At 38.7% G+C, this 17649-nt stretch overlaps 1 protein-coding gene across 17 annotated transcripts in view; it reads right to left on the bottom strand.

Annotated features, from left to right (window-relative positions):
• The window catches only part of heph (polypyrimidine tract-binding protein 1 heph), a 1248713-nt gene that overhangs the window by 303707 nt on the left and 927357 nt on the right, over positions 1 to 17649 (bottom strand). The window contains exon 1 of one of the 17 annotated variants that reach the window (XM_083112795.1): positions 16760 to 16780. The exons of the other annotated variants lie outside the window; for them this stretch is intronic. Coding sequence (XP_082968921.1) covers positions 16760 to 16771 — 12 coding nt within the window. The 5' untranslated portion in view covers positions 16772 to 16780. Of the gene's footprint in view, positions 1 to 16759; positions 16781 to 17649 lie in introns of those variants that run through there. 17 annotated transcript variants of the gene reach the window in all.

The raw sequence follows: 17649 nt of genomic DNA, 5'->3' as shown, positions 1-17649 counted from the left end.
TTATTTATTATTATTATTTTTTAAATGATTTTTTATATATATATATTTAGCGTCGATTTTCTGCCACTTTCGGCTAATCGCCAGTGATGACATGTTGAAATTATGTAAACTATAAAAAAACACTAGCGCTACAAGTCGATAACAATGTAAAGCAATAATGAAAGTGACTGCGACAATGAAATTTTCTCTGTTGTTGGCGCAAAGGTTACTAAGCAACCAGACACATACGAACGAGAGAAAAGGGAAACGAAATGTTACGCGAGGAAAATGAATAACATTTAAACAGCCTTTCTTTGCAGAAACGCGAGCAGCCTTCAGCACGCGTCCATTTCCATAGACTCGGGGCCCCATCCAGTCCTCTGCCAATTGGACGAACTGAGTTGGTTGTCTCAAATCTCTTGATGGTTGCCAGATAATAGCAGCGTGATAGTGCACGGTAAGCGAGAGTTTCTACATTTTTTAAATTTAACGCCTATTTGTTTCATAATTTTCCGTAATGTTTCTCGCCCCCCCCCCCTGATAATTAATTTCTTCCTTAGCAATAGCTAAAAGTTTCAATATTGTAGGAACTTCTCTTTTCACTACGTACATTTCATGGACAATTTCTGGTCAGGGGTTTGTAAATCTTTTTTCTCTTTTCAGTTTTTTAAGCAATGACTCCGACCGTCCCGTTAGATATATATACTGCTTGGTCTCTTTAGGGGTTGATCGCGAGGATAATTCCACCCGTCTCTTTTCTCTTCTTCACACTTCTCGATGATTCGTAGTAACAAATTTCGCTCACTGCTGTGCACAACTTTCGACACTTTACACTTACTCAAAAACACGTCTACGCACATCAACAACACTCCTCGAATTCTTGAAGAGAGTAAAATTAGCAACACTGTGTCAGCGGAAGTGGGAAGGTCCTTGCCTGACCAGCGCCAGAGCAAACACCGGGGGTGAAAGAAGGAGGTGGGGGAGGCCGGTTAGTTCGCATATTTTCCGAGGTTTCAGAAAGCTTGGTGGATCTAAGCCGAGCCGATATAGCTCGACCACAAGGAAAAAAACCTTCCGTTCAAAGCGTTCGCGCAACTTCCGTGCAGTTATCGGTGTTCGGGGCAGTGTTGCCAGGTCAGATTTGAAAAATTCGGCAGATCGTTCCTTGGGAAACCAGAAGATCTGCTACAAAAAGCGGATGAACGACGTTCTTGGGGGCGGAGGGGCGGCATAGTCGTGCTCACGGGGGGAGGGGGCAAGGGGAGTGGCGCTCATTGTTTACGGTGTAAACGTCACAGACACTTTTGTAACAATGGTGCTAAACCCAGCACCCTGTGTTTGGCGAAAATATTCCGAAGATCTCCATTTCAGGAGTGGACATGTTTCAAACAAAAGAAAGTAAACCGCCCGAGGGAACCGACCAACATCTTTCATCTCTTCCGCATTTTCCGGTTATAGGGTGCGTGGAAAACACCCTCAAATTTGCCCTTTCTCAGCACCGACACAAGGGGTTTGCGATGCCTCTATTATCGCGAGGAATTCTTATGGCAGGAAAAGAGGGAAATATAAATGTTAAATAACCCGTTTGGAATCGAATAAGTACACCACTAATGACGTATGGGTTACTTCTATTAGTTGCGTGCATGAAACAGGATCCTCTTCCGAAATGAACACTTTTACGCTGGGAACGAACTCCTCCCAGGCAGTGAAAAGGGTGGGTAAGGGAAGAAGTGGAGAAGAATACCTTAAAATCTTTTTAAGCTGGCGATGTGGTGGTTACTTTTGTTTGCTTATTAAAGGGGTAAGGTGACTTTCTGGTCACCCTGTATTTTAGAAATTAAAACCAAAACGTTGCTGGGGAAAAGCTTAACAAGCAACACACAATAGGTATTTCACAACAGGCGGTAGGCAACCATGGTGGCATGTGTTACAATCGAGTTCTCTTTTCTTGAAGGGACGACACAGAGCATTGAAGGACGACACAGAGCCAAGACAAAATGGAGAGGCGATCAAGATCACCTGCAGACGGAAACTCCAATAAAAAGCCTAAGGCTTCCTCAGAACCGGTTCCAGATTCTGCCGCCCCAGGCACTTCAGGAGGAGCAGAGAACCTAACCCTTCAGGAACGATTGATTTTGGAGATGGAAGGTTTACAACTGAACAGACCCGTCGGCTTCAAATGGGTAGCCTCCAAAGCCTGGACAATCTCCAACAAAATCAATGGAACACCCCAAACCACGGAGAAATACCCAGATCATTTAGCTATTGAAGTAGATGACTTCCTAAAAAAGGCCGTAGAAAAAAATCAGCTTGTTAGGATGTGTGGAGTTTTCTTTCGCGCTCAAGATTTCGACCCAAAGTTGGCCATTGCTGTAGCACGGAGAGGTATGTTCCCCCTTAAAACCCCGCCCGGCGCATCGGGTCGCTCATTGCAGAACAACGAGTTGCCGCCAAAATTGGATCAAATCTTGACGCAAACTATCAACGCCTGGCAAGGATCAGGATGCGGGTTCAAAACCCTGCATCTTGTCTCATCCCTCAAGCTCCACTGCAACATTCACGGGGAAGATCTGTTTGTTTATGTACAAAACGCTCTGGAGAAGTTACTTCGAGATGGGAAATTGATCCACTCCATGGGGACATTCCACGATTCTGAAGATTACGACAAAGACGTTGCAGCACGCATGCATAATTTCGACTTTCTGGAATAGATCAAGACTTCATTTTTCAAAATCCAAGTATTGAATGTCTGGATTCCCGAATTTTTTGTATTGGAGTACAGTTTTCTGACATAATCCACAGGAGATGTAACTAGTTTCAAATCATTAAAAGCTTGGTAATGACTCTACTTCCAGTCCCACTTGTTATTTGATTTTAGTAAATCATACAAAGGAGCAGCTATCATTGCAAATTTGTGAACAAATTTTCTCCTCCAATTTACTATTCCTAAAAATTTCCTTAGAGCCTTCTTGTTTTGAGGAACTGGAACCATGATTGCTTGGTTCCTTTCAGGATCAATATGAATGGTTTCTCCAGAAATCACATGGCCTAGGAAATGTATTTCAGTTTGGAAGAACTTGCATTTCGACAATTTAATAGACATATTAGCTGTCTTCAGAGTTGATAAAACATAACGTAAATGTTCTAAGTGGTTTTGAATTGATGGAGAAAATTAAAATATCATCAATATAAACAATCAGGAAAGAATTTATATGATTGCCAAATATTTTATGCATTCTATCAACGAACACATTCCCGGCACTTTTGATTCCAAAAGGCAAAAAATGGAACTCCATCAAAATACCTCTATAAGAAAATGCCATAAACTTAAAACGACCATGGTGTCAAAGGAATCTGAAAATAACCGCAACTAAGGTCAATAGATGTGAAGTATTTTGCTCCCTTCAATCTTTGTAATAATTCCGAGATAGGCTCTACCTGTGTCATCGGAGAAATTACGTGTTGGTTTAATTTACGGAAGTCGACCACTGGTCTCCATAAACCTCCCGCCTTTGGGACTATGTGGAGTGGATTCCTATAGGGAGATGTGCTTTCTTGTATGACGCCCCACTGTTGTAACTCTCTTTCCATATCATCCCGTCTAGCATAAGGAACAGGGTAAGTGAGTGCTATTATTGGCACATCAGTATCCAATTGTATATCGTAAGTTTCCACATTTGTTTTTTTAAGTCTGTCAGAAAATAAAACTTGGTATTCGAGAAGAAGATGAAATAACTGATCCAAACAATCAGATGGAAGAGTATTGTTCATGTACGCTGCACGCCGAATATCTTCCTCCGAAGCGATGTCAGATGTTCCTTCAATTTGTGAAGTGGTTGAAATTGGTAATTTGCAAGAACGTACTATTCCCTTCATTGACGGAAGACTTTCTTCAGATTGCACTAAAAACGGAGTAATTATTTCCTGACCTAATGAATTCGAAAGCATGACGGTTGCGTTGCTGTAATTTATAATCGCCTTCTATTGCCACAAAAACGGCGAACCCAAAATTAAATCAGCGTGTAACTGTTTGACAATATACAGTCCCATGTGGAAAAACTCATTTGCTATTTGAACTGTTACATATTTGAAACCCATTACCTTTATACGTTACCTCCTGCAAAGCAAGCCAATTGTATTCCTTCTAATTGTTCCAATTTTGCTCCTGGTATAATTGAACTTAGAATTGCCCAGATTTTATAATCTAATAGATTACACTGACTTCCAGTATCAATTAAACAATTTAAAGACAGATCCGCAATTTTACCTTGTATTTCTGCATTCTCAATTTTTGGTATTGGAGTACCGTTTTCTGACATAATCCACTCTGGTTCAGAATCGTACCATTCTAATAAAAATGCTACAGATAAAACTTTATCTCTGGTAACGCCTAAAGGTTTAATTTTATTATAATCCTTCAGACATTCCTTAACATGTACTAAATAAGGGTTATTAACACTACCATCCAGCTCCTTTGCATTCATTTGTGGCCAGGTAAATCGGAGCATATCACCCTGCCTTAGTTGTTTAAGTAGTTAGAAGAATGTGCACTTGTGGTAGTAGTAGCAGTCGGAGTTAGGTGTTCCATACTTGCGGAATTACTCTGCAAGTTGGTGCTGCCTACTGTAACACTATTTTCCTGTGAACTATGAGATGCATTACCATACTCTATTGGTTGTTCATTGTAATTTCCAGTTCTACTATAACTTCTGTTATCAGATGTTGGGGTATTGCCAAGTCTGAAATTCGAATTATTTACGTTATTATTAATTCTTTCAGACCTTACAAACTGCCTTCTTGAGGGATTGCGTTCAAATCTTCTGGGAGATGGGCGATGATTTACATTGATTCCTGCATTTTCGGTCTGTGTTGTAGAATCATAAGAATTCCGCTCCACATTTACTTGCCTGACGAAGTATTTTGGTCTGTCGAAACTTCTCTTCTTATTAGCCCTGTCATCAGAATCTGTATTATCACCGGGCAAAGATAAACTTTTATTCTTATCGCTCGAATACAAATCGATAGTCCTTAATTTCTGCGTCAGTGGCTTAAGATCTGTAATGTTATGGCAGCCCACATTCTTTGAAATTGACTCAGGTAGCTGTTTCAAAATCATCCGTATTACTTCAACTTTGTTTGGAGTTTCCACAAGGTTACAATAAGCAGAGTAAGTTTTTAAAGCGTATGCTTCCAATGACAAACCTGAAGCTGGGTTGTATTTTCTAGATCGTAACAATGTCAACTGACTTTCTAATAACTCATTAGATGCAAACTGATCAAGAAATTTATGTACAAAGTCCTCATAAGAAATGAAACTCTTCTTTTTACTGTTGAACCAGTAAGAGCCTACATTATAAAAACACTTACGATTTATACATAATTTATACTTGGGAGGAACACCAATTATGTTTAACATTGTAGTTAGTTGTTCGATAAATTCTCTAGCAGACAGTTTTGAAACATCTCCTCCAAAACGTGGCAATTGACTGAGTTCACTAACTCGGTGAAAATCTATTAGAGCCTGTATCAGACTGATTATAAGAATTCCATGTAGAATCATTATTCAGCCACATCGGGTTATAGGTACAGTTTGTTCTAGTACAAGGACTATGATTTACATTTAAGTCATCAGGAAACTGATCATGGATTAAGGAATGACATGAACTTTGACGTTGTCAACCACATACTGAAATTTCAAGACCTGTGAAATTGTCTTTATTATTACAAGCAACATAAGTTCTAGAAGGTATGGAATTTCTGTTAGATGTAGAACAAATTTGCTTCGATGTGTCTGTAGCACATAAAGAACTAGGTGCATTATTTTCAGTATCACAAGTATGTGCGTGCTTATTATTATACAGTAAAGAGCTGTTCAACGAAGAAAGACATGAATGGTTATTTAGTGAACATGCACAATGGATTTTGTCAACAGTAGGATTGCTATTAGTAAATTCAGTATTATCTAAAACACAATGCCGCAACGCATATGTATTCTTGCCTTGTGAAGTGGAAGCTTTACCAAATTTATTTCTACTTTTATTGTGAGCAGATTTGTCCTTGCACAATTTGGTTACATTTTCCTTTGCAGAATTCACTTCAGCATCAGATGTAACATAGCCAGAAAAAAACCTGTATGAAATGTTTCGCATTTATTGTGTTCACTAAAAACAACATGCTTTATTTTAGAATTTAATCTTGTATCAGTTTGGCATGCTATGTGCCTATGTTCATTAATAAGTGCATCAACATTACTTAGTTCTTTATCTGGTTCTAGAACGTCTCTAACCATACTAGTACAAATAACATCGCTTTGCTCTAAGTTAATGCATTTCTCATTTAAATCCTTAAGCATAGAATCAAATTCTTGCAACTTTACCTACGTAGTATTCATATTTGTTTGTAGTGTACTTATAGAAGTTTCATGTTGGCACAACTGGTTTGATACGTGTTGTTTTAACTCATCATCATGATGGTCTAGTTTTGATTCAAGATCACTGACTTTCGAATTTAATAAAGTTACTTCATCATTTATACGTTCATTTAGTAACCCATTAGCTGATTGACAAGAATCAGAAACCTGCTGCAACTTATTTCCTACATGTTGGGAGTCCTTCGTTCAGTTTTTCAGTACTTTGCTGCAACCTAACCAATTTTGTGCCCCAAACTTCACAGTTTGTTTGTAAACTTTCGCGCAGCGTTTCAGTGTTCTGATCAAGTCTATCTTGTAACCTATTCTCCAAAGCTTCAGTGTTCTCCAGCGTTTTGGTATTCTGGAGCAACTTGCCTTGCAACCTTTTTTCCAGCGTTTCGGTATTCTGGAGCAACTTGCCTTGCAACCTATTATAACAACTTTGTCAGTATATTTTAAACTCGGTATTGGCACAATAGGTAACTATGGTGCTATGTTGAAAAGGAAATTTAAATGTACATATACTGATAACTTTATAATTATTATATTGATAAAAATGAAAAGAAAGAAAAAAAACTAGAAACAACAAAAATTACAATAGCTTCAAATTATGCAATTATTTACAAGAACATTTATAACATATAAATGTTATTTATATGTAGAAAACATTTCTTTATTATCTCCTTGTGAGACAAAGCAAGTTTTTCACTAAATATTTGAGTATGCGTCAGTTCTACATCTGAGCACACTCAACATGTCAGATTCCTCAATCAGGTCCACAAGATGGCTTCCTTCAATTTTCAAAACTTCACATTTGGCTTGTTCACATTCAAAATGTAGAAAATATTACACTCACTTAGTCTTATTTCTCATAACATTTCATTTTAGGTAATGCAATATTCATTTACTAGCTAGTTAATGCTGATGCCAGCAGATAATAATTTCCTGCTCTCAATTATTAAACTAGGCACTTTACACCAGTTCCAAATCTTTCCTTTTTCGTTATACAGATTATTCCATTATAAAAGCATTTTCAAGCTTCTGTTATCAACAAAATGTCTCTATATAGTTTCAACAAACTATTAAAGATTAACTTATCAAGTATAATCTCTCAAAAGATCCAGATTTTTAATGATTCTAAAAACCTATAACTTTAAAAGCAATAGATTCATTACAAAGAAATATTGTTTGTTACGCAGAGAAAACTTTGAAATTGATGTTTGTTGCGGTTTGGATCGTCGCCAGATCTCCAGCTGGGCACCATTCACGTCCAAACACTTTTGCAATCTTCGTTTGAAGGCGAGAATTGCGTTCTGACGGTGCTACTACGTGGCAGATCTGCTACGCTTCCCGTAGCCTTAAAATTTCTTGTACAGTCAACGGCAAAGATAAAGGTAAGAAAATTGTCCCCCACTATTTTCATTACTTTTTTATTCTATACCCTGTGTTGTTTTAAGGAATGAAAGTATATTGGTTCGAAGTAGGCATTGTTCTCTGGTTACTGATGCCATTATTTCAATTCATTGTAATCACATTGTGTAATACAGACCGAATGAAAATGGTCGTGGACAATTCGTCTACTGTTTCTCTCGCCATTGGGTGTACCATCTCAGGATACTTGTATACGCTGGAAGTGTTATTTCAATCGTTCCTTGGAACCTTCTCCGCAACAAAACTCAAACCATACCACGCAGTGAGCTTTCTCCTGCATCGACGCCATGTTGGAATCACGTGATCGTGTGATCACCTGCACACGCGTTGTTCAGCAGTGTAGGCAGAACAAAATTTTTAACTTTCTTCTGGAGTAAAGAAAATTTTCCTTGTAATAAACATTACTTTAAAGTTGTAGCTTTTAAGAATCCTGCAGGACTTTTAAAAACGCGCTGTATTTAGCATATCCAATAACACTATCATGACCTTATTTTCATTTGAACAAGGTTCGAACGTACTTGATGTACACGCTGGAATTTGAACCCTGAAACTTTGTACGAGACATTGAAAAGGATAACGAACCGTATCGAAACGGTAGCTATATGGCCATTATCGTAGCTTCAAAACTTTTCTGGCAAATGGCATTCTTCGGCGCGAGCGACTTCGGGTGTGGTGTGGCCATGTGTTCGGCTGATGACGTCTCTTTCAGGTCACCCACGTCTTCTGTTCCATCGCCGCTTTGATGGTTGGCGTGACGTCACTTCCTGCTTGACGTTTACCACTCGCGTCAGCGCTAAAAAAGAATTGATGCATCCTCCTGTGTTGGCTCGAAACTGAGAAAGATGCACGCTCGTTAGACGCCTAGACTAAGGAAGTGCATTCAACAACTCTACCATGCATTGAGAAATAGTCAAAGAGGCGTAGCCAAGGGTGAGTGGGAGTCATCATGCACCTCTTTGGCCCAGCAGGGGGAAAAGTCAGATAGGAAAATATGACAAAATGAAGGCTGAAAGTACGTAATCCCACCCTCAAGGAAATTCTGGTTACGCCACTGGAAATAGCTCTACAGTAACTTCTGTTAACTTATTTCTGTGTTTAGACAAAAAGGAAAGTTCGTGATTAATATTTTCTGCATATGTTTACAAATAGCAGTGTGCATAATCATCTTTGATACTGCCATTCACAACCGTATGATACCAGTATAATCCTTGCCTTCCAATAAGTTAGGCGGAAATAAATTACATTCGATTACACAACAAACATTTTTTTAAAAAAAAGTATATACAAGTCTATCGAGGGAGTCCCCTCTGGACGTCCCCTACATACGCCCTTGGTCATCCTGTTATTTTCTTTAGAGTGGCCCAATTTAAGAATCAACACAGAAAAGGATACACCAAAATAGGTCCAGTAACCTTGCAGATATAAAGAATACAGCTATCAGTGGAAGTGGATAGTTAGGTAGTTTTAAGTTGTCATATGTACTTACCCAAATCGCAGGAAACAAAAGGGATGAACTTATTTTAACAATATGCATAAATGGCTTTAGAATCCAAAACTATTGAGAACAATATAAACCTTGTTGTTGTTCGTATTTAAACACTGGGTGACTATTTACACTAACACTGAACTACATTGGAGTGGAGTAGATCACCGTGTAACAATGTTGCTCTATGTTCTCTTGGCGTGACTGGTATTTCTCGATACGAACTACGCCATGAATAGTCTCCGAAGAGACTCTGCATAGTCCTGCCACCTGGTGGTGACCAGTTAAAATTACCACTTAAAATATACAGCTTTTCGCACATTCTTAACGCTAGTAATAATACATACACTAATCTATCCCAATAACAAATCCTAAAATTAACATGAGAAAGATATATTAAGAAATCGTGGTATTAGATTCTGGCAACACTGCTGTGCAATGCGCCGTGTCATGCAGATACATAGACGGTTCAACATGTTCTCCATCTAGGCTCAAGTGGAAATAATGTGACCGGCACCACGCTCCTCGAACCATGATCAACGAAGATGGGCATTGTGACCCTCGGTCGTTTATGTACGGTCACTGGCGGAAGGATTCACTCATCCTGGATGCCGAACCCGGATCTTCCTTGGTCCAAGGTTCGATTCTGGAAATAGGTGAACGCTCGCAATGCTGGTCATTTTATCTCATCTGCTTACTAAATGCAATGACGAAAGTGTCGAGCCAATGCGCTGGCAGTGATTGGGGCCCGGGACATTTGAAGCCCACTGTGGGGAGACTTTCGCGAAATAGAACTGTGGAAATCCGCCCCCCCCCCCCTTCCCCTCTCACAGAACCTATTTTCTATGCTATGGAAGAAGAAAAAAGTGTCGATAAAAATGCAATCATAACTTCTATTTGCTTAAAGTCGAGACTGGAAATTGAACCCTGGACTCCTCGACAGTAAGTAAACACCCAAAAAAGAAAAAAGGGTTTGCAAATTTGTAATATAACAGTAAATATACAAATTTACTTCAACTTCGATTTCCGATTAAGAAAAACTGACAATTCCGTCGTGAAAATATAGTGTATAGCATTACTATCATCAGCGCGGAACCAAATTTAAACTGTACGTCCTACTAGTATATCTGTGTGAAAGGAGAACTAGGAATAATAGCTGTGGCTGTACGGTTAATATTCAAGTAAGTTTGTACAATAAAGATTTTCAATTGTCTGATGACATTTATTCATAATTTCAATTTGATAAGATATCCAGTTGCATACTTTTTACGGAGTTGCAGGGTCGAACAATGTAACGTTATTGACAAGATTCAGTGCGTACAAGTAGAATAGGTAAGACAAGAAACTCCTCGCGGCCTCACGCCCAAGCCATACGTAGGGGAAGGACGCACAGAAGCAGGGTTGGCAGTGCATACGGGTCAAATGTCTACGCAGAACGAGAACACAAGAAAACTAAGCAAGACGATCTGAGTGGTGTGGTGGCAAACATACAACTGAATGACCGCGTTCTGCTAAGATGGAATCAATTTTGAACATCTTCAAACGGGGTTTGTTAATTTTCACCAAGGAATACAATTCTGGTGTGCGTCAAAGGGGGTGTTGTTTTGAACGAGCCACTGAATGAATCATAATGTCTTTTCGGGAGGAGGAAGAAGTCGCAGGATTTATTTGTACGTTATGGCATGAGGCGTTGTCAACAACAACAACACTGTTTCGTGTCAAATTTGTGATAAACTTCTCCCGGACCCTGTGGCTGAGTGGTTAGCACATCGCGCTGCGACGCCAAGGGTCCCGGGTTCGAATTCCGCTCGGTCATGGTTGTTTGTAAATGTCCATTCATCAATTTCATCATTTCATCACTCATCCCCATCTTCGCAAATTAGCCAAGAGGTACAAAACGCGAAGTAAAATAAAATATATCAAATAATAATAATAAAAAAAATTGGCATTCATATCATGGTATTAATCGCCAAAAGATTTTCCAGATTTGAACATTAACCGCCAGCATGTACAACAATTACACTTTGCCCTTTAGACACCGGTGCTTTGACGGCAGCCGCGGTTCCATCCACCCAAGCTTCTTTCTTTGTTGTCGAGCTGTGAAAATAAGTCCGTCAACGTAAACAATGGGTCGTCCTTGTCGACAAAAGATTTTTATGGCTTTGAGGTACGATGAACGTAAACTTCTTATTTCGTCCTTTTCTATAAGCAATTGTCTATTATTTTCTGCTTTTCCCACTTAAACTCTAGGTCACGTACACACCAGACACTGCCTTGGAACTCTATTCTTTGTTTCAAAACCCTTCGGATACCTTCCCTGTCCGTAAGGTGAAATTCGTGCACAACACGCCTAACAACACACTTATCGAACTCGTCTATATGACTTTTGATTTTTCGGCGAGATCGTGTTCTATGGGGCGTATGAAAGTGTTTCTTCAACGTAGTGCATGCTTTACTTTCTATTAGTACAATTCTTCTCACACTGCTGAATGAAACACCACATGCGCGAGCCACCCTCCTTTGCAACTGGTTTTCGGACATACGAACTCCCACCTGGTCTTTCATAAATGCATTGACATTATATACAATTTCTCGCCCTTGGCGGTGGATTACTTTCCGTCCACCGAGTTTACTTGCTTTCTCTGAACTGCAAGCTTCCATGCTAGCAAGTACACTGCACACGAAACAAACACACACTTTAAATGAAGACAGGCAAGTCGATCGCATTGTTTCTCGGTGCTCACAAAACATTAAGACGTTCGGCAACCCTGCCTGTGTGCACGATAGGGGAAGTTCGCGCATGCGCTTGCCGCGTTTCCGATCCAGCACATCGGTGGGAGAGTTTCTTGTCTCACCTCTTCTACTGCTTAACTGTAACTGTAACTACTGTAACTGCTTATTTTTGTTTGTCAAGTTCATCTCATTGTTATACCTGTAATATTGACCAAGTGAAAAATAAACGTCTGATGAAGAAAGTGTGTGTGTGTTATGCTCGTAACCTTAAAATTGAGTAGGAAAGAATTGTGCATATTCCACATAAAAGCGTACAATTCTAAATGAACTATTAGTACGTATATAAAGGGTGTCCGAAAAGAAACGTAGGATTTAATTTAATTATTTATTATTTGAAAGGGTATTTTCATTAAATGTGGAAGAGGATATTCCACTTCATTTCACACACTCGAATTCTTTTGACAAAATTCTGGCTCACTTTTTCGTGTAACTGCGGGTGAATGCCGTCGATAATACTTCGAATTTCTGCTCACAATTTAGGTATCGTTCTTATTTCCGCAGCATCAACTTTGGATTTAACCTAACCAGTGTGTTCAAATTTTTTAAACTAGTCTTTTCACAGTTGTCTCATTCGGGGTGTTTCTCCTGCCGAAAAATACCACGTCATTTGCGCACAGTATCAGTGACACATTCTGCGTACCTGTAATGAATTCTAACGACCGTTACTCGCCCGTCGTGTAGCGCCGCACTATATTGACTAACAGCAACGTGTTTACAACATGTGACCTCCCAGAAGAAAAATAACGCTCAATTTAAATCCTGCGTTAATTTTGGGACATCATATGGGTTTCGCTACTTACGGTTTGTAGATTTTAACAATAATTCCTAGGTAAGGAGGTGAGATTTAATTCTTAAACGAGAAAATGCATGAACACGGACTAGAACCAAGTCAGGGGTTCGGATCCGGCAACGCCGCCCGCTAAAACATGCTTAAAAACACCGTGAAAACACAGCGAGCGTTAATCATGCAACTTGTTGCCAGGCAGAGAAATCGTTAGCAGATTTGCATGCGCGTCACGGCCGGCCGAACGCGAAGGTCAATATATTTCGTCAGTGCCCGCCCAGGACGCGCGAAGTACAAGGGGGGGGGGGCATCTTTGGCGGAAGTCCGCCACTTAATCTCGCTTGGAGAGAGGGTGCGAGATTAATTTCCATGGATCATGAGGGGTACGAGATGGATGAGCATTCCTCGATCAAGAAAACACAGGGTGTGCGTGAAGTTCCGTTGCAATTTCATCGCTGGACTTTTCGAATTTGCTTCATTGATTCTTTTCTCGCTTTTGTTTAATTATTTTACTTCGCTTTTCTGCCACTTTTGGCTAACCGTGAAGATACGAAATTTATGAAGCGACACTCCCAAACATCCATGCCGAGATTCGAACCAGAGACCACTCACTCCGGCCCGGGAGGTCGCCGACTTTCTATTTGGGTGCAAAGTGAACCAGCGGGTCGCCATCCTCGCTGATTTGGTGCCTACGAACCTTACTTGGTGCATGTGCACTTACGTTTGCACCGCTCTGGCGATGTTCAGGAGTTTTACTTATCGCACATGCTTAGACCAACCCCTCCCCCCCTTTCTTTTCTCTGTAGTCCTTTCACCGACTAATAAATATAATTACACAAAAACATTAGAAACTAGGAAAATTACTTACAAAAAAAAACAGAGCAAAAGAACAGAAAAGGCAACAATTCTCAATTTTCTTTCTGCTTTTAAAACTATCATAAAACAGACAGCTGTGGCGTTAAACGATTAAGCGTCTTTATAGTAAGTCGCCAATTGTAGCGGAAAAGAGGAACAACAACAATGGCTTAGACTCGATAGGTCGAAGTTCTTAATTGGTTTTGATGACAAGCCAATCTTCAATGGAGTTTTGGTCAAATTAAATAAATAAGTACAAACGAGACGAAAGTAGAAGATGTATGAATTGTAGCGGAAAGTATCCGCTAACAAGTAGGGTTAACCAAAAGGTATACGGCGTATACTCCTCGACTACAGTCCTGTCTGATAGGTTCTAAGAAGGAACAAAGTGGTTTTATAGTTGCACTTGTATTTTATTCTATTAATATACGAATATTTCTGAATTCCCAAGCCATAATGAAGCGCTAATAATCTAAAAATAAGGTACTATTCCACATCTGTGGGAAACATCACATCATTGACGGTGAGAGCTTCAGCATTGTTGGCTCTGGCACGGCATTGTTAACAACCCATTGTGCGAAGGTAAGTGGCTGCTGCACGATTAAAGAAAGAAAAAAATATTTATTAAAAAAAAGCTCTTCCTTTCCAGAGGCGAGTGCACTCCTTGGCCTTGAAAGAAACCCACGTGACTGCCAGAAGGGGCTTATTATACCTGGCCTTGGCTACCCATCCATCCATGTTCGGAGCGAAGCGAAACTAACCTACTGCACGATGGCACAAATTACACTACCAGCTTTGCCACAGAATGTGTTTCCATTTAACAAAGTGTTTAGGACAAATGGCGCACTATTCGGAATAGAAGCCATTAAATGTGAAAAATGAGTTTCTTTATCGGCAAAGTTTGCTTGAAACTAAACTTAAGATTAAAATAGCTATGACAGTGCATATAGCCGTTTAAAAGTAACGGTTGCAAGTAGCAAAATCATATTGCAAATTTTCATTTTGGGAGTACCTTAACCGGTGGGGGAGGGGTCCCAATTTTTTCTGGGGCGCCAAAGTCAGAAAGTAGGCCTATCTTAACACTTGCAACGGTCGGTTAGTGTGGTAAGTTTGCTTGCCTTAAGTTAAAAAATAAACACAAAAATTTGACAAAATTTACATGTAAAAAGTACTAGGCTAAATAATAACATATTTCGAACAATCATATCATTGGTTGGATTTCAGTGTTAATATTGGAAAATTTCGCGGCGCCCCTGTAAGTCAGCCACGGCGACGTGGCGCACACTTTAGCAAACATTACCTTAACCTATTAGGCCACCATTATATAACGAATGGTATCTACACGAGACTAGATTTTCACTCGACTTAATCTAAGAGCTAAATCTTCTGAAACGGCGATCACTTTATCAGGAACAGAAACAAATTTAGAATCAATCATTTGTCACTCGAATAAAAAATAATAAAATAACATTTCGAGATAAAGAAGTGTGACTAAAAAGTTACCATTTCCCCTCAACATTTTAGCTTCCTTGTTAACAGATTCTAGAGACTGTGTCAGCTAGGAGGCGATCAATTCTAAAATCTGCGAATTGAATTTGAAGAACTTTTGATGAGTTCTGAGCGTGCGTCATGGTTACCTTGTCTCCGGCTAGTTCTACAATGTAAGTCACCATGGATACAAATCCTCTTCAGTGAAAACTCCGAATAATAGACATCTTAACGTGCAAATCAGACTTTGAATGCCACATGCAGAACCTGCTATCTACAGGTACTAACTACTTAGGGGTACGATGTTTTTCACAATTAGGCATATTTTCACGTTTCAACGCACAAAAAATCCTTCAACTGCAATCAATCTAATGTGATATTTTATGTTTTATCCAGTATGTAATTATGAAAGTGGTTCCGAATTGATTTCTGATTCAGATCTAACCATAAAACTACGTCCATTCTGTATTGTATCGTTGTAGCTCTGTGTTGATATCAAAATTTAAAAATTCTGTTACAAGAAGAACTTTTTCTCTCGACCGAAAATAACCCACAGTATTGTAATATTGTTTCAAAATAACCATCTCTTCTTTCGTATATAAATCTGAAAACAACGCTATTCAAGAGATTTCGCGATTTTAAAACCTAACTACGTTCACTACCTTCATAGTGGGTACAGTGGAGTCTCATTTATCCGAGATATACTGGCCGGCAGAACGTTGGATAAGCGAAAGTGTCGGATAATAGGGAGGTGTCAAGAAGAAGCCTATTAAACGTCAAACTAATGTTATAATTTTACACATTACGAACCTAATACAGTAATCATGTTTTACAACAATACAGAAAACATTAACTGGAAAAATGAACTCACAGTTACAGAATTGTCTGAAGTTAAACACAGTACCTACATGCATTATTTCAAAAGTTCAGTCCTGTGATGATTGAAATAAAATATTTTTCTCCGTTGGTATGTCGGATAATCGAGACTCTACTGTACTTCCAAATAAAACTAACTACTGCTCGAAAAAGCCCTGTCAACGCGCAAAACTAATTGTAATCGAATGTGTTCCAATACTAACAACAGTACATTACCAATGCCTCTCACAAGCAACAAATACTGGAACTCGGCTTACCTGGAAAGATGAGAAAAATCAATCAATCAATTTTGAATAAATAATAATGTTCAACAAAGTATCACAACTTATTTGGTAACAAGCTATTCTATGTTTTGAGAAATCATAAACATCTATAATGGAGGAGTAACAGTCAACGTATTAACAACAAAGAATATATGAAAAGGAATGGTTGAAAACCAAGAAAAATTGCATTTTACATTGAGGATGAAGTTGTAATGATAATATTGGCTGGCTGTTTTGATTAAATATTTTTACTCTGAAAGTAAATAGATATAAATCAAACATTACTCATGGTCTTTCATGCTAACACTAAGGTCGATATGAAAACTAGAACATCAACTAATATCTTTAATAGCGTGCTTGTCTTCGATTAGATAATTTTCAATCCATTTCTTCCTTACCTTCCTCTTCATTAGAAGACTATTTATTATTAGCACTCTTCTCGCCATAATTGCTGCATTTCATAGCCGAAAACTATCGAACGTCTCTCATTTTAACAACTTAATCTAACAAACCTCGACCTGTAGGACGAGATACCTTTTCACAGCACAATTAACAAAAGACTGTAAGTGCTGCCACCATGCGTCAAGAGAAGGAAAACTGTATCTGTCATGAATCGATGTACAATAATATTTGGTGGAAGTGACTTCCATTACTTTACTTGCACAATCTACCACTTTAGTTGCGATGTGGAAGTTAAATCCCAATTATCTTCTTCAAATGTCAGTTTCAAATTTCAATTTGTTTCTTGTTCGTTCTATAGTCTGCTGTTTTGAGGCATACAGTGTTTTAATGCCGTTCGCCTTCGATTTCCATATTAACTAACTGAAAATGACAGAACAGTCCCGAAAATATATTTCTCTATTTCCTTCGCACTTTGGAACAAACTGCTAACGTACTGTTACGAACTGTTATAACATAATTAAACATGTATTTTCATTAAACGGCACATTAAAATCTCATAGCAATTCCAGGGCAGTAATAGTTTTATCACTAAAATTTCTAGAAACAATTTTGTTATTGAATCACTGCTTCCTTTATTGATTATATATGTGCACTTATTTATGAATTACAAAAATTACCATCATTAATAAAAAATAACTTATTATTGCATGAGTGCCACACACCTTTATTTCCATTCACTAAAACTGACAAAAACCATAATATTTCATTAATGCATTTTTGTTTGTAGAGGTGTAGTTGTTTATTAATTATAATAATTACAAAAAATACCATCATTACCAGCCATTGTCATTGTCACTGGCATTGAGTGTGTCGAATGACATACATT

This window comes from Lepisma saccharinum, chromosome 26, assembly GCF_977018435.1.
Source record: "Lepisma saccharinum chromosome 26, izLepSacc3.1, whole genome shotgun sequence".
NCBI lineage: Eukaryota > Metazoa > Arthropoda > Insecta > Zygentoma > Lepismatidae > Lepisma > Lepisma saccharinum.
This window is presented reverse-complemented; position numbering and strand designations above follow the sequence as displayed.